The sequence below is a fragment of the Octopus bimaculoides genome, chromosome 3 (genome assembly GCF_046866305.1).
Source record: "Octopus bimaculoides isolate indiv1 chromosome 3, ASM4686630v1, whole genome shotgun sequence".
Lineage (NCBI taxonomy): Eukaryota > Metazoa > Mollusca > Cephalopoda > Octopoda > Octopodidae > Octopus > Octopus bimaculoides.
Window position 1 is genome coordinate 22,020,915 of NC_142930.1, and position 15,494 is coordinate 22,036,408.

Consider the following 15,494-nt stretch of genomic DNA (forward strand, 5'->3'; position numbering starts at 1 on the left):
GTGTTAACAAGTATGTCGAAAACGAATTTGAAAAAAAAAATGCGCGCTGATGACACTGGGGGATAGGGAGGGGACTTTCGGAAAATTCACAAGATCCGATTTTTCCGTCATAACTTCCGGTAAAATGAATATATATTTATCTTTTTTACGGAATCCCACGTTTTTGGTTATGAAAAAAAAAGTTTTCGAGTGGCTGTGTGGTAAGTAGCTTGCTTACCAACCACATGGTTCCGGGTTCGGTCCCACTGCGTGGCACCTTGGGCAAGTGTCTTCTACTATAGCCTCGGGCCGACCAAAGCCTTGTGAGTGCATTTGGTAGACGGAAACTGAAAGAAGCCTGTCGTATATATGTGTATATATATATATATATATATATGTATGTATGTGTGCATGTGTTTGTGTGTCTGTGTTTGTCCCCCCCAACATCGCTTGACAACCGATGCTGGTGTGTTTACGTCCCCGTAACTTAACGGTTCGGCAAAAGAGACCGATAGAATAAGTACTAGGCATCCAAAGAATAAGTCCTGGGGTCGATTTGCTCGACTAAAGGCGGTGCTCCAGCATGGCCGCAGTCAAATGACTGAAACAAGTAAAAGAGCATCGCATTTTCAAAATTTCAAACCTCCCCTTCCTTATTTTTCACTTTTCCGGGAATTTTTTTCTTTTTTTTTTTTTTTTTTGCGAAATACGTAGAAAAATACGAAGGGTGGACATTGGAATTAGACACTGAGGGAAAATGGCTGTAACTTTTTTATTTTTTAATTTTGACGGTTTTCGTTTTCGATAATGTGTTCTATATGTCACGGTCATGCGATTCCCCTTTAAAAAAATTTTGGAACAACCCCTCCCCTCCCCCACACACGGAGGTGGGGGTGGGGTGGCGATTTTCATTTTTGACATTGTGCTCTACATGTTCAGGTCGTACGAATAGCCTTCTCGCAACTTAGATGTGAAAATGAACGGCTTACATTTATATTGAAACAGAAAAAGGATCATATGTGGAGTCCCCACCACGAAACTTGATATGCTAGAAATAACAGCTAAACGCGGGCAATCCAAATCTTGCATTGGTCCAGATGGACTATATATAAATAAATATGAAGGAAAAAATGCGCTTTGGCAAACGGGGTTAGGGTTAGGGTCGAGATTAGGGTTAGGTTTTGAGTTAGGGTTCGGGTAAACCTAACCCTAACCCTAACCAGATTTGGCTGTTATTTCTAGCATGTAAATAGCCTGCTTGGTGAGGGGGGGGGGGGGGGATTGAAATTTTTCAAACAATTTTTTTTCAGAATCGGAATCTCCATAGCCTAAAACGTGGGATTCCATTTAAAAAATGGCACTATCATGCTATTAGCTGTCAGAAGTGAAAGTGCTCACTGCTAGTGAAGTATCTGTCTGTCTGCCTGCATGCCTGTTGCTGGCCTGTCGATTCTTTGGCTACTGACAGCTAATACCATGACTGGCCGGAGCGAGCTATATGTCTGTCCGTCTGTTTGTCTCTCTCTCTCTCTATCTATCTATCTATTACTCGAAAGTTCGCGCGTCCGCGCTAGCTAGTCGTGAGTGGTCGATCCTATTATTTTTAAACTTCAAACTTCATTTGTTTTCTATTTTGATAAATTCTCTCTGTTGAAAATTATATTTTTATATTTTAAATAATTTGCAATTTCAGGAAATATGTTTTTATATTAAATTTGTGTTTTCTACTCACGACTAGCTAGCGCGGACGCGCGAACTTTCGAGTAATAGATAGATAGAGAGAGAGAGAGACAGACAGACAGACATATAGCTCGCTCCGGCCAGTCATGGTATTAGCTGTCAGTAGCCAAAGAATCGACAGGCCAGTAACAGGCATGCAGGCAGACAGGCAGACAGACAGATACTTCACTAGCAGGCAGTGAGCACTTTCACTTCTGACAGCTAATAGCATGATAGTGCCAAAAAAATAAATAAATAAGGGGGGGAAAGGTTCAGATTACATATAGTCCATCTGGACCAATGCAAGATTTGGATTGTCCGCGTTTAGCTGTTATTTCTAGCATATCAAGTGTGGGGTGGGGGTGTAGGGAAGGGGGAGGTCCAAAATTTTTTTTAGGGGGAATCGCATGACCGTGACATATAGAACACATTATCGAAAACGAAAATCGCCAAAATTAAAAAATAAAAAAGTTACAGCCATTTTCCCTGTGTCTAATTCCAATGTCCACCAGATTAAGATTCTGAAAAAAATTGGTTTGTAAAATTTCAATTTTTCAAGAAAAAAAAATGTGGTAAGTAGCTTGCTAACCAACCACATAGGTCTTGGGTTCCGTCCCACTGCGTGGCACCTTGGGCAAGTGTCTTCTACTATAGCCTCGGGCCGACCAAATCCTTGTGAGTGGATTTGGTAGACGGAAACTGAAAAGAAGCCCGTCGATATATATATATATATATATTTGTATGTATGTATGTGCATATGTTTGTGTCTGTGTCTGTGTTTGTTCCCACAACATCGCTTGACAACCGATGCTGGTGTTTACGGCTCCGTAATTTAGCGGTTCGGCAAAAGAGACCGAGAGAATAAGTACTAGGCTTACAAAGAATAAGTCCTGGGGTCGATTTAATCGAATAAAGGTGGTGCTCCAGCATGGCCGCAGTCAAATGACTGAAACAAGTAATAGGGGCCCTCAAGCAGGCTATCCACATGCTAGAAATAACAGCCAAATCTCACATAACATAATGCAATCAATCTACTCACCTTTCTGCAAAGATTTGTTTCAGAGTAATTTCCGCAATAATATGACAAAATATTCATGTGAAATTAAAGTGGTCTTTTTTTTTCAAACTTTCTTTTTTAAACCTTTAAAAACTTCTTTTCGAATTTTTTTTCCAATCTACGAGGGAAAATACGGAGATTAAAAGTATGGAAAAAATAATACACAAATTCAAATTTTTTTATGAAAAACTCCGACCCAAAATCACCCCAGCTGTCTAAATGTGAAAATGAACGATTGTTTTGTCTGTTTCTGTATGCGTTCTAGCAAAAGGCCTGAGGGTATATGTGTGTGTAGTTTTTTTTTTTTTTTTGTAAAATTGAAACTTTACAAACCAATTTTCAGAATCGTAAGCTTCGTATTTTTCTACGTATTTCGCAAAAAGAAATTTCTAGGAAAAATGAAAAATAAGGAGGTGGGGGTGAGGAATTGAAATTTTTTTCGGAATGGCACCTTGGGCAAGTGTCTTCTACTATAGCCTCGGGCGACCAAAGCCTTGTGAGTGGATTTGGTAGACGGAAACTGAAAGAAGCCCGTTGTATATATGTATATATATGTTTGTCCCCACAACATCATTTGACAACCGATGTTGGTGTGTTTACGTCCCCGTACTAGGCTTACAAAGAATAAGTCCTGGGGTCGATTTGCTCGACTAAAGGTGGTGCTCCAGCATGGCCGCAGTCAAATGACTGAAACAAGTAAAAGAGTATATATCCATTTCACCGGAAGTTATGACGGAAAAATCGGATCTTGTGAATTTTCTGAAAGTCACCTCCCCACCCATCCCCCAGGGTCGTCAGCGCGCATTTTTCTTCATATTCGTTTTCCACCTACTTTGTTAATACCCACCAGGCTGGTTCATTTTTTTTTTTTTTTTTTTTCCCCGGGTGAGGATCTTTATATTGACCGAAAATTTTATTCAAAAATATCAATTTTTCAGAAAGTTAAAAGGAAACAAATTCGAGGGTACACTTGTGTAGGAATACACAATGCAAGGCATTCGAACCAGGGTATGTACGTTATGTGCCAAAAAGAGTGAGGAGAGGGTTTAGGTAATTTTTTTAAAAGTTGATCTCCGTATTCCGCAAAAAAATTTTGAAAAAAGTGAAAAATGAAGAAATGGTGGGGGGGAATTTTGAAGTTGCGACTTTTGCCAATTTTCTTTTAGAATCGAAATCTCCATACCCGAAAACGAGCCTTGCTTCCTTCAAACGTCTCAAACCCTACAGGCTGGAAGAAATGGTTGCCGACAAGTCCCGATATTTAAGGATTCTGTTGTCAGGCTACGTCGTATGGTTGATTTGAATTCTTAGTATATTAGGAGCCTCAGAACAAAAGAACCTAACTTAAAATCACCTCATCCATTACATCCTCCCAAATATCAACAAAAATTGGTCATTAAAGCACGGCACTTATGCCTTCACTTCCTAATCACATTTCGATTATTTTTAAAAGTTAAGGAGATTTGATGTTCGTGGAAGATCGAGTGGCTATGAAGTCTTTCCGATTGTAGATACCCAACTATTATCGCGCTAGAGTGAGAGACCACCTGCCACTACCACACCAGAACCAACCAGCAGTAGTTTCAAATGTAGTCGATCTGCCTTCTAGAAAGTCAAATCTCTCCGTCATAGTCTTCAAAAAACCAGAGTAAACATGGAAAATTAGACAGGATTGTCACGGTCGTAATGTTTTTATTTTTGTCTATTCCTTTAGAATAGAGATATTGGGGCATGTTCAATAGGTTCAGATTACATATAGTCAGTCTCCGCCCGAATTTAGTTACGTATGCCTAGCTGTTAGCAAATTTCCTTCATGGTCAGAAATCCTCTAATCATGATTATACTCGATCAGCCTCCAAAGTACGTCCATGGAAGTATATCTGCGAAACATGAAAAATGTTAATGATCGTTGCATATTAGACAATTCTCAGCAAGTATGCCCCATTCAAATATCAATACCATTGTAATTATTCAAATATTCCACATTTCAAAACACGAAAAAGCGCCAAAATGGTTACATGTAGCTTTCTACTCGTTTCCGAATTCGTATTTCGCGCCTTCACATTTCCAGCATCCTGTTTTCTTCTTGTAAGCCAATGGCAGTTATCGAATGCTTCGGTCAGCCAACAAGGAGTCTCACTCGCAATTGATCCATTTTAATAAAGTCCCTCTAAATAAAATCAAAATGTGGACATTGTGTATATATGACTGATCGTTTTAAAGTGCTTTTGTCATGTAAGCCTAATGGGATGCTTGTCAGTCATGAATATAGGCCTAAAATGTTTGTGGGCCACTTGTGTTGACTATTTTCCTATGAAAATTTCTACATATGCCTTTCAGATAATGTATTAGTTAAAACGAAAACAAAATTGGTGGACGCGCATAAATTAATACTTTTACTTTCAATTTGTCATGTCTAACACTGATCGTTTAGTATATTGGAAATAGCAGCGATGAGTATATTCTAAGGCATGGGCATCTCTGGAAAAATTGTAATCTATTCCGTCAATTACGCGAAAACTTCGTGGTTTCACTTTTTACCAAACTCCTGCACAGAAATGCATTTCAACCTAGCCAAATGACTTAAGTAGGTAATGTCATCATTTAGAGCGCTGATGGACATGCAAAAACTGGGTAAGGTGCGTAAAATATGCCCCCAAAATGGGTACTTTTATATAAATACCTCAGATGGTGTAGATTGCGTGAAATTTTCGAAATGTAGATTGCGCGCCCAATTTTTCTTTCCAAATTCTGGTACAAATCAACTAATTGAATTGCATAGAACATTTCTGAAAGTTGAGAAAAATACCGAGTGGAACACACTTGAGTAAGTATGCCATTAGCAAAAGCAAAGAAAAATATTTACAAGGTGACTATAGAGACTAAAATCAAAACACTTGGCATCTTTAAACCAAATATGTAATAATCGGCCATTAGACCAAGTCAGATATCATTCATAATCGACATGCGACCAACTCAAAATTTTGTTGGCCCTTAAAAGGGCCGTTTGAAATAAAATGCGAACAATTTACTTCTTAGCCTTCTTTGGTTTGCTGGCTGGTTTTTTAGCAACCTTCTTCTTTGCAGGGGCCTTTTTTGGCTTAGCAGTTTTCTTGGCGGGTTTCTTTGCCTTTACAACTTTCTTCGCTTTAACAGTTTTCTTAGCTTTAGGAGATTTCTTGGGTGTCTTTTTTACTGTCTTAGCAGCAGGCTTCTTCGGCTTAGTTTTCTTGGTTTGGGACTTGGTAGTTTTCGACTTGGATTTACCTGCAGCAACCAACTTGAAAGACCCCGATGCTCCAACACCTTTTGTCTGGACAATATCACCAGAGGCAATTCTCATCTTCAATGATTGCTTTACATTGTTAGCAATAACTTTATCGCCACCTCCGAGATTGAAGTTGGCTTTAATATACTTGATTATAGCTTGGCGAGAACTGCCCGTTCGTTCATGGAGGGCAGTTATTGCTTCGGCTATCATTTCTTTGTATTTAGGATGACTTTTAGTAGTTCTGGCTTTCGATTTTACAGCTTTCTTTGTCTTAGCTGGAGTAGCTGGCGGGGTAGCGGTAGTCTCAGCAGCAGCTTCAGTGTCCGGCATGATTAACCTGTTAGTGATGAATGAAAGATAACTAGCAGAAAGATCTACAAATGATGCAGGGCGACTGACTGACTGATGATATATTTATAATACTTTCGCGGACGTAGTAGTAGACAAATTCGAATTTACAGCGGGTATTATGGGGAAAGATGCTTGAATGTGCTTAGACTGTTCAGAAAAATGCTTAGTTTTTATTGATGACGAATAGAACAAATATTTTTATTTTTATAATTCTATTCTACATTAATGGTACTTTCTTAAAATCTACTTTAATAATCAATAAATTTTATTGTTACAATTTTCATTCAATTTTTCTTTGACATGTTGGTAAGCAGGTTACTACAGCCCATCTGAAAAATACCTTTTTATAACTTATTTTTCGAATTTTTATTAAATTTATTGGTAATATATAGAAATCTATTCTTTGTTCTTAAGTAATTAATTTGATTTGGGTATTTTCATGCATAATGGCTTTGTAGAAAACCATGCACATTGGAGATGCGACACACATATATTTGGGGTAAACCAAGAAATAAGTGGTTGTATTAGAACTGTAAAAAAGGCTTATATCACATCTAAAAAAATCAATGGATTCTTATCTATAGGATACTTTTGTTAAAATATATCTATTCTAAGTGTAGAACGTTTCACTTTAGTTCGCGCAGAAACGATTTTTCTTAAATATCGAAATAATTACGAGGAATTATAAGCTGGTTGTTAAGACATTTATTATGAGTGCATCGTGTGGAAATTGACAATAAATCAAATCACTCAATACAAAATATATCAAGTAAAATACAATATACTATGCAAATTAAGTTATTACAATGAACTAAATAAGTTATTACAATGGACCAAATAATAATGATGATGATGATGAGGAGGAGGAGGAGGCTGATGATGATGAATGCTTATTCAACATAAGTTACCGAGGTTTCCTTCCTTTGATCGCTTCTCTTTTAGACAATTTTTGTTTATTTTATTTGTTTATACAAATCAAATTCAGTCAACAAAGTTTGAATTATTATGGCCAATATGATTACCATCGTCATAACTTTTAGAACTGTCGTCGACATCATCATCATCATTAACAACACTATAGGAAGTATTTAGCTCCAAGTCTGTCCTAATCGAGCAGACCCTACAAATATTTTCCATCTTCAGACAATATTTATTTAAGACTACATCATCCAATGTATGCTTTCATTTTTTTATAGACTGTGGGAAAATAGAATGATATTTGGCTGCTATTTCTAGTCGGGTGAATGGCCTCGTAGAGGCTCTCTCACCGCTCCCGTCATTGTCACAGATGAAAATGAAATCATGTCAATTGCCTCTGTCACTGTCAATTTCAGTGTGTAATAGATATCGTCTGCTTTTACTTTTACATAATGTTTATTTATAACGATAAGAACTGCCATGAATGGATTACAACAGTGTTTTGGTAAATGAGAATCAGAAATAACAACAAACAAGCAATGAGCGCCTTTTTTCACCTCTAGCAATATTATCGGAGCATTACTTAGTTTAGCAAATAATTTTTTACTTAATGATAAACAATTTGACCACTGTATAACTCTGTTATAGCAGCATCATATATTGCTAAAAAAAAAATATTGGTGGTGGTGGTGGTGACGATAACGATGATGATGATATGGTTGGGATGGCGGTGGCCACGGTGGTGGTGGTGGTGGTGGACAATTAAAAAATTGATGTCATTGAAATTTTATTTATCAAAGCAAAATTAAATCAATGATCTTATATTTAGGACAACATTACTCCTAAACACATAAACATTCTAGCCTGAATTCCAAGAAAGGCACCATGAATTTTTTTTTTTTTTTTTTTTCACATGTGAAGAAAGAAAAAGAGCCCATGACCTTTGTCAGCCAACCAGTGAGACTGATGTAAATGTTCTACTTACACTATTGCAAATCTGCACCAACTTCTGAAAGTAATGAACTAGGAAGAGATTCCAGAGAAATGACTTGGCATATCAATGGCTAGTGCAGGGCCTGGAGGAATAGTTACAATAAAGTCGATAAGAGGTGGAGAGATGAGTTAGTAAAGATTGCCTGTAGTTGATGGCTGTATGATCACATCAATGTCCATGTCACTAGACATATTGGAATTGTCACTGAAATCTAATGCTCTCTGTAAGACAGGTTTAGTTACTGAATGCCTCCATGACTGTGCATGTATGTGTGTTCTCTTACATTTATAGGAGTGTTACCATATGAGAAAGTATATTACTGAGATCGTTGAGATCCATTTAGCCATGTCCTTGACATGCTTGTCTCTTTAATGCTGGTGCCACAAGAAAATACATCTAATATAATCTATGAAGTGTAAAATTATGAAGGCAATTTAGTCTTGTCTCAGACATAACACCCCTCTAGAGCTGGCACATAGAAACCAAGCCAAAAATAAAGTACACAAATGTGATGCTGTCTTCTGACCCATGTAGTTGAGTGGTTTCTCTGAATATGTAGTGACTCTAACTGTGGTGACCTGTCTGACTGACTCTATCATGGAAAGCAAACATACAGCTATGACGATGATATAAGAAGTTTGCTTCCTAATCACATGGTTTTGGGTTGAGTGCCACTGCATGGCACCTTAAGAAGGTGTCTTCTACTATAGTTCTATGCTGACTAAAGCCTTGTGAGTAGTGGATTTGGTAGGCAGAAACTGGAAGTATATGTGTGTGCGTGTATCATAAGTGTGTGTGTGTGTGTGTGTGTGCATGTGTTTGTGTGTTTGTCCCCCACCACTGCAAGACAACCAGTGTGGCTTTGTTTACATCCCCATAACTTAGTGATTTGACAAAAGATACCAATAGAATAATTACAAGACTTTAAAAAAATAAATGCTAGGATTGATTCTTCTGACTAAAACCCTTCAAGGTAGTTCTTGAACAGGGCCATTGCATACATTATATAAGCAGCCCTGATTTATTTTAATGGAAGAGACCAGAACCTGTAAAATTAATTCTTAATTGCTTGAAATTATGTGCTGACAATCATAACTAGGGTCTTCCTCTTACAAAAAATGAAATTTCAATTAACTGTGAAGATTTTATATACACAATTTAGTACATCAGCCCCTACTTTATTTATATAGTAAGTTTAGAGAACTTCAAAATAAAATAGGATTAACATCATATAAGACACAAATATTTCTTCAATTTCATAAATGTTATTCATATATAAATATTTCTTCTAATTCAAGAATTTTATATTTGGTAGCTGTATTCTGTCATGGTTAACTTTGTCTATTGTTCTTCCAAGGTTAATGAAACAAGTGCCTGCAGATTACAAAAATAAATCTAATCTACTATTTCCTTAAAGTCACTAACATGTAGCCCTCTGGCTACCTTAGAAATTTTAAAATTTTCTTGTAGTTTCACTTTAAAACCTGATGTCATTTATTTTATTATTATATGTAATATATTGTTGCTTTTCTGATCTTTTTTTCCAGGGTTCTTTCGATGGGACCCTTCATCTATTGGAACTCAGAGTAAAATAGTATACAACGAAAATGGAACTCTTACCTTTCAGAAGAATGGGAAATTTCTGATTATGTCACAGATCATTGTTAAAGGACAAAGCGAGTAATTGCAATTCTTTTATTCTTCGATTTCTTTCAGCTATTAGACTGTCAATGCTGGGTTTGAGAAAAATTAATACATATCACCAGTATCATCATCATCACCATTGTCGTCATCCTCATCATCATTATCATTTAACATCTGATTTCCATGTTGGCATGGGTTGGATGGATTGACAAGAACTGGCAAATCAAAAGACTTCACCAATCCCTGCTGCCTGCTTTGGCATGGTTTCTACAGTTGGTTGTTCATTCCTAATGTCAACCACTTTACAGAGTGTACTGGGTGGTTTTTACAAGGCACCAGCATTAGTGAGGTCACCAAATAACTTGCAAGGCATGACATCTCAACTGAGGTGGGAGTAGTATTGAAGGACAGAATAAAAAAGTTTTGCATTAGAAGGTAAACATGGCTGCCTCGGATAAGGAAAGAGTGGAGAGAGAGAAGATGGTGAAGATGTGACAGGGAGATGGTGGTGTGAGTGAGTGGACTAGGGATTCAAGAGTGTGCGTAGGTGAGTCCATGAGATTGTGTGAAAGGGGAGTAGTAGATGGGAGAGGGTGATTTGTTGAGTGGGCACAAGGTGGAGGGAGGGGGTAATGAGAGGATATGTTGCGGGGGGGGGGGGGGGGAGTAATTCAAGAGAGACATATTGTATGCAGGTAGGTACAGAAGGGAGAATAGAAAGGAATGCAGTGGGTGGTGAGCATGGGTGAGGGAAAAGGGCTTTGGGAATTTGGGTCATGGAGGTTTGTTGGGGGAGGGGACACATTGTGTGCGGTAAGGGGGCATAGACATTAAGGACATGGCTTTATGGCCTCGATTTTACTTCGCTGGACAGGTCTTCTCAAGGATAGCAAATCACCAGTTCTCTGGGTCCTTTGACATTCCCAGTTCATTCAGTGTTGTCATCTTTCGGGAATCTCAGACATAGAAGGTTGTTTTCAAACCTTTTTTGCCATAAAAGAGATTTTTTTTCCATGGTAACTGCAGTGCATTTGCCTTTAGCAGTTGAAATATGTGACAAACATATTTCAACTAACCTAAATTGTGATTATATGTGAACACTGCTTTGTGCCATTACTCCGATAGTTTTCTTGATCGGGCAATCTACTAGCGCAAATCAGTCAACATGTTGGCTGAAATATATATAAAGCTATAAGCTTTATTTAGTTCGTTCAGAATTGGCCAAGGTGCTAGCAAAGAGGTTGGTGCATGTCACAGAGAATTTTGTTGGGAGAGTACAAACATGCACCATCCCAGGCAGGTTGATCTAGGATTAATCTCCTTCTCCTGCACTGCACCTTAGAGAGGATTGGTAAATTATCTGGTAAAGGTGGGGCACTGGTCCATTTAGACCAATGTAAAGCTTTTGATAGGGTAAACCACCAGCACCTGGCGGCGGCTGGGCTAGGCTCAGATTTCCGTGATTGGATCACTGCCATTTATGGCAGCATCAAATCCACAGTCCAAATAAACGGTTACCTGTCAGTGCCATTTAGGATCGAATGCTCGGTTTGTCAAGGGTGCCCCCTGTCTCCGCTTCTGTATGTACTGACTCTTGAGCCATTGCTGCAGAGGTTGGAGAGTTTGGAGGGGCATCCCCAATGAATTGGGATGTGGTAAGTCTGTTTTGGTATATGCGGATGATGTCACCATCACCATGTCCGATGAAGCTCAGCTACCTTGTGTAGAGGATGCAATCAAAGGATACGAGGCGGTAGCAGGGACAAAAATTAACAAGGACAAGTCCATCAGCTTGCAACTTGGCACCTGGAGTGGCAAGACGATAACATCCAGTGTCGTGAGGCACTGGACGGATGGTCCTGTTAAGTTACTTGGAGTCTGGTTTGGACCAGATTCCCAGATAGAGAAGAATTGGAATGAGCTGACAGTTAGGGTGGAAGCCCTCATCCGGACCTGGTCTGGAAGGGCGCTATCCCTGAAAGGGAGGGTGGAGGTGGTGCAGGTGTATATTGCATCTCTTATCACCTACCATCTCACCATTGTCCCTTGCTCTGATTTGTGGCTAAGCAAGTTGGCACACCTTCTCTTCTGCTTTTTGTGGAGGGGAGGAAAACTGCTTCTGAAGCGTTCTGTTTGCTGCCAAGGACCACTAAAGGGTGGGTTAGGGATGTCATGGCTAATGATGCGCTGAGGCTAAGGCACCTCTGGCTCTATTTGGATAGTGACCAGGTGTGGAATTCGCTGGTGGAGGAATTCTTTCCACGACTGGCCTCCTTAGAGGAACTCAAACCCGATTTCATTAAAAGATGCAACACGACTGAATAGCAAAATCCATAAGGCCAGCAGTAGGAAAACCACCTCGGTAATCTATAGAGAGATGGTAGAGTTTAAGAGGGATGATGTCCTAGGAGAAGCTCTGGGACAGAATATGGGCCAGCTAGCCAACCTGTTTCAAAGAACTTTCACCACAGCTGTTTCAGTCCAGAGTGATATAGGTAGAATGAGGTATGTTACCTCTGGACTGAAACAGCTGTAAGATATTATCCCAATTTCTATTACTATATGTTATATTTTTATAATTACTGATATAAGACATAGTATGTCATATGTGTTTGTATATTGTTATAATTATCCTTTTAGTAAATAAACAAGTAAATTGACATAATATAATGTCTATAAGTTGATGAATACCACCTACTAATCCCCTCCATTTTCTTATTTCTATATATATATATTTATATATATATATATAAAGATATATATACTAAATTTATAATTATATGCATAATTATATTAAAGGCAATGAATTACCTGCTCCAACATGCTAAATATAGATATCAAATGGCTCTTAAAACCACCTTACTACTTTTTCAGCGCAAGTTGTAAACAGGCTGATGAAGAATAATAAATAAGATCTTTCAGTTACTTGTGTATCAAATGATTTCAGGTTAAATGTTATGAAAAATATCCTGCTATCATCAGCACAATAAGCCTAAGTATATACATACAAATATTTATTCATACCCATATGAGCATATCACATATATATATATATATATAAATCAAAATCGAAAATTGAACCAACTTCGTTGACTGGCACCCATGCCAACCTTCCTTCATTGGACACTAAACTCAGCTGGGGCAAGTGAGATTGAAACTGAACCAAATTCGATGACTGGCACCCATGGCAGTGGAGCGCTAACAGCACCATAAGAGCGGGATCGCTGCTAGAGCAGCGGCCTTGCTTCCATACCGGTGGCATGTAAAAAGCACCGTTTCAGCACAATCGTCTCCAGCTTCGCCTTACTGGCACTTGTGCCGGTGGCATGTGAACAAAACATTGGACTAACTCCTTGCAGGTGGCATGTAAAAAAACACCATTTGAGCGTGGCCGTTGCCAGTACCGCCGGACTGGCCCTCGTGCCAGTGCCACGTAAAAAGCACCCACTACACTCTCGGAGTGGTTGGCATTAGGAAGGGCATCCAGCTGTAGAAACTCTGCCAGATCAAATTGGAGTCTGGTGTAGCCATCTGGTTCGCCAGTCACCAATCAAATCGTCCAACCCATGCTAGCATGGAAAGTGGTCGTTAAATGATGATGATGATATATATATATATTATACGTATATATATATTTATATTATATGTGTGTATATATATATATATATATATATATATATATATATATATATATATATATATATATATATATATATGCAAGTGAGATCGTTGCCAGGGCCCCTGGACTGGCTCTTGTGCGGGTGGCACATAAGATGTACCATCCTGAGCGTGACCGTTGCCAGTACCGCCTGACTGGCCTTGTAGGGTTTTCGAGCGAGATCGTTGCCAGTGCCCCTGGACTGGCTCTTGTGCGGGTGGCACATAAAAGACACCATTTCGAGCGTGGCCGTTTTCGTGCGGGTGACACGTAAAAGCACCCACTACACTCTCTGAGTGGTTGGCGTTAGGAAGGGCATCCAGCTGTAGAAACTCTGCCAAATTAGATTGGAGCCTGGTGTAGCCATCCGGTTGCACCAGTCCTCAGTCAAATCGTCCAACCCATGCTAGCATGGAAAGCGGACGTTAAACGATGATGATGATGATGATGATGATGCACATCATTGATAGATAGATAGATAGATACATTATTTACATTATTTCATTTTCAAAATTTGATTGAAAGAATTTAATTTTTTTCTATGAAAGCCTGATTTCAAACTTATGAACATTTGAAACTGATGAACTACTGATAATGCAAAGCAATGGAATCACAAACCTCAAGAAGCTTTCTGCTTGGTGTTTGTGTATATTCTCTATCAATGGCTGTCTTCTATTCATCAACCATTGTCGGTTTCATTCTGTAAATATCATCTTTTAAGTATCCCTTTGAAAAAAGTCTAGTGTATATAAAGAGTATTCTACTGAACTTCTTCATCCAATCCACATCTTTGGCAAAATTTCATCAAGGTACCTCATTTTGCTGGAAATAAAACTCCATTATTTACATTATTTACATTTGACGGATATTTGTCCTCATCTTGTTTTTTATATCCGTCAAATGTAAATAATTTAAATAATGTAAATAATTCCTCATCTCTTAAATATAGAACTGTATAAAACTCCATGTTTTCAAAGTTATCTTGAATGCTTGAAGTAAATGAGATCAGTCACAGTATCGTCACAAAAGAATTGTCTAATTCATTTTTTTTTTTATAATAAGCCACACCATACCATAATTCTAGTAAATTAACATGATGTTCTTCTGTAATATGCAGATTCCAAAACTTATTTTATGGCTATGAAACAAAACTCATCAAAAGTACGGGAGCCACAGAAATTCTGATGTCCAGCTATATTACACAGGAAAACAGGTAAACTTTGTTCATAATTCTATTCAAATACAAAATATTTTTTCATTAAATTCTTATGCCTTCAACATTTAAATAGGTATTTTATAGTTATAAAATTTAAATAGCTATTAAAATTTTATACTAATTGATGAATAATGAATGTTAACTTTATTTTGTTAAAATAATTATTAAAATAATTGACATGTTAATTTACATGTGAAAATCAAAATCTATAAAAAAAAAATGATTGTCCATGCTGTGGAATGGGGTTAGCAGGACAGGGTTATCCCCATTGCATCAGCTCCAACCATGACAATATTCAAAGGAGCTGTGGTGGGGCTATTCAACAAATGGGAAATTCCAAGTCTGAAATAGGAAACGTTTTAGATGAAGGAATTGACTGAATATTTTCCTGGAGTTTATAAAGGTCCCTGAGTCGAGCAAGTTTATTAGGGATTTTGCCCTCTAGGCTAAGCAAAGATTACATCGTTAGTTCTTGTTTATACAAACTCCTGGTTGTTCAAGGAGCTTCCATTTAATTATATATGGGGTTCCTTCCTCTTTTAGGAGCCCTGCGTGGATGTTGCACCGTTAGGTGCCATGCATGATGTTGCACCTTTATGGTATCCTAAAAGAGGACTTGCAGTTGTTCAGATGTTGCTTCAATCCCATTGGTGAAGAAGCCTTTATCCTGTTGGTAAAAAAGTCATC

General features: G+C 38.1%; 2 protein-coding genes across 2 annotated transcripts in view; one reads left to right on the forward strand and one right to left on the reverse strand.

The window, feature by feature from the left end:
* Positions 1–15,494, forward strand: part of LOC106882773 (uncharacterized) — a 42,991-nt gene that overhangs the window by 26,014 nt on the left and 1,483 nt on the right. The window contains exons 5-6 of the mRNA XM_014933557.3: positions 9,837–9,969; positions 14,709–14,804. Of these exons, the coding sequence (XP_014789043.1) occupies positions 9,837–9,969; positions 14,709–14,804 (229 nt within the window). The remainder of the gene's footprint in view (positions 1–9,836; positions 9,970–14,708; positions 14,805–15,494) is intronic.
* LOC106882774 (histone H1-delta) lies at positions 1,284–6,409 on the reverse strand. Its single transcript, XM_014933558.3, has one exon. The coding sequence runs from the start codon at positions 6,354–6,356 to the stop codon at positions 5,784–5,786; it is 573 nt and encodes a 190-aa protein (XP_014789044.1). The 5' UTR covers positions 6,357–6,409; the 3' UTR covers positions 1,284–5,783.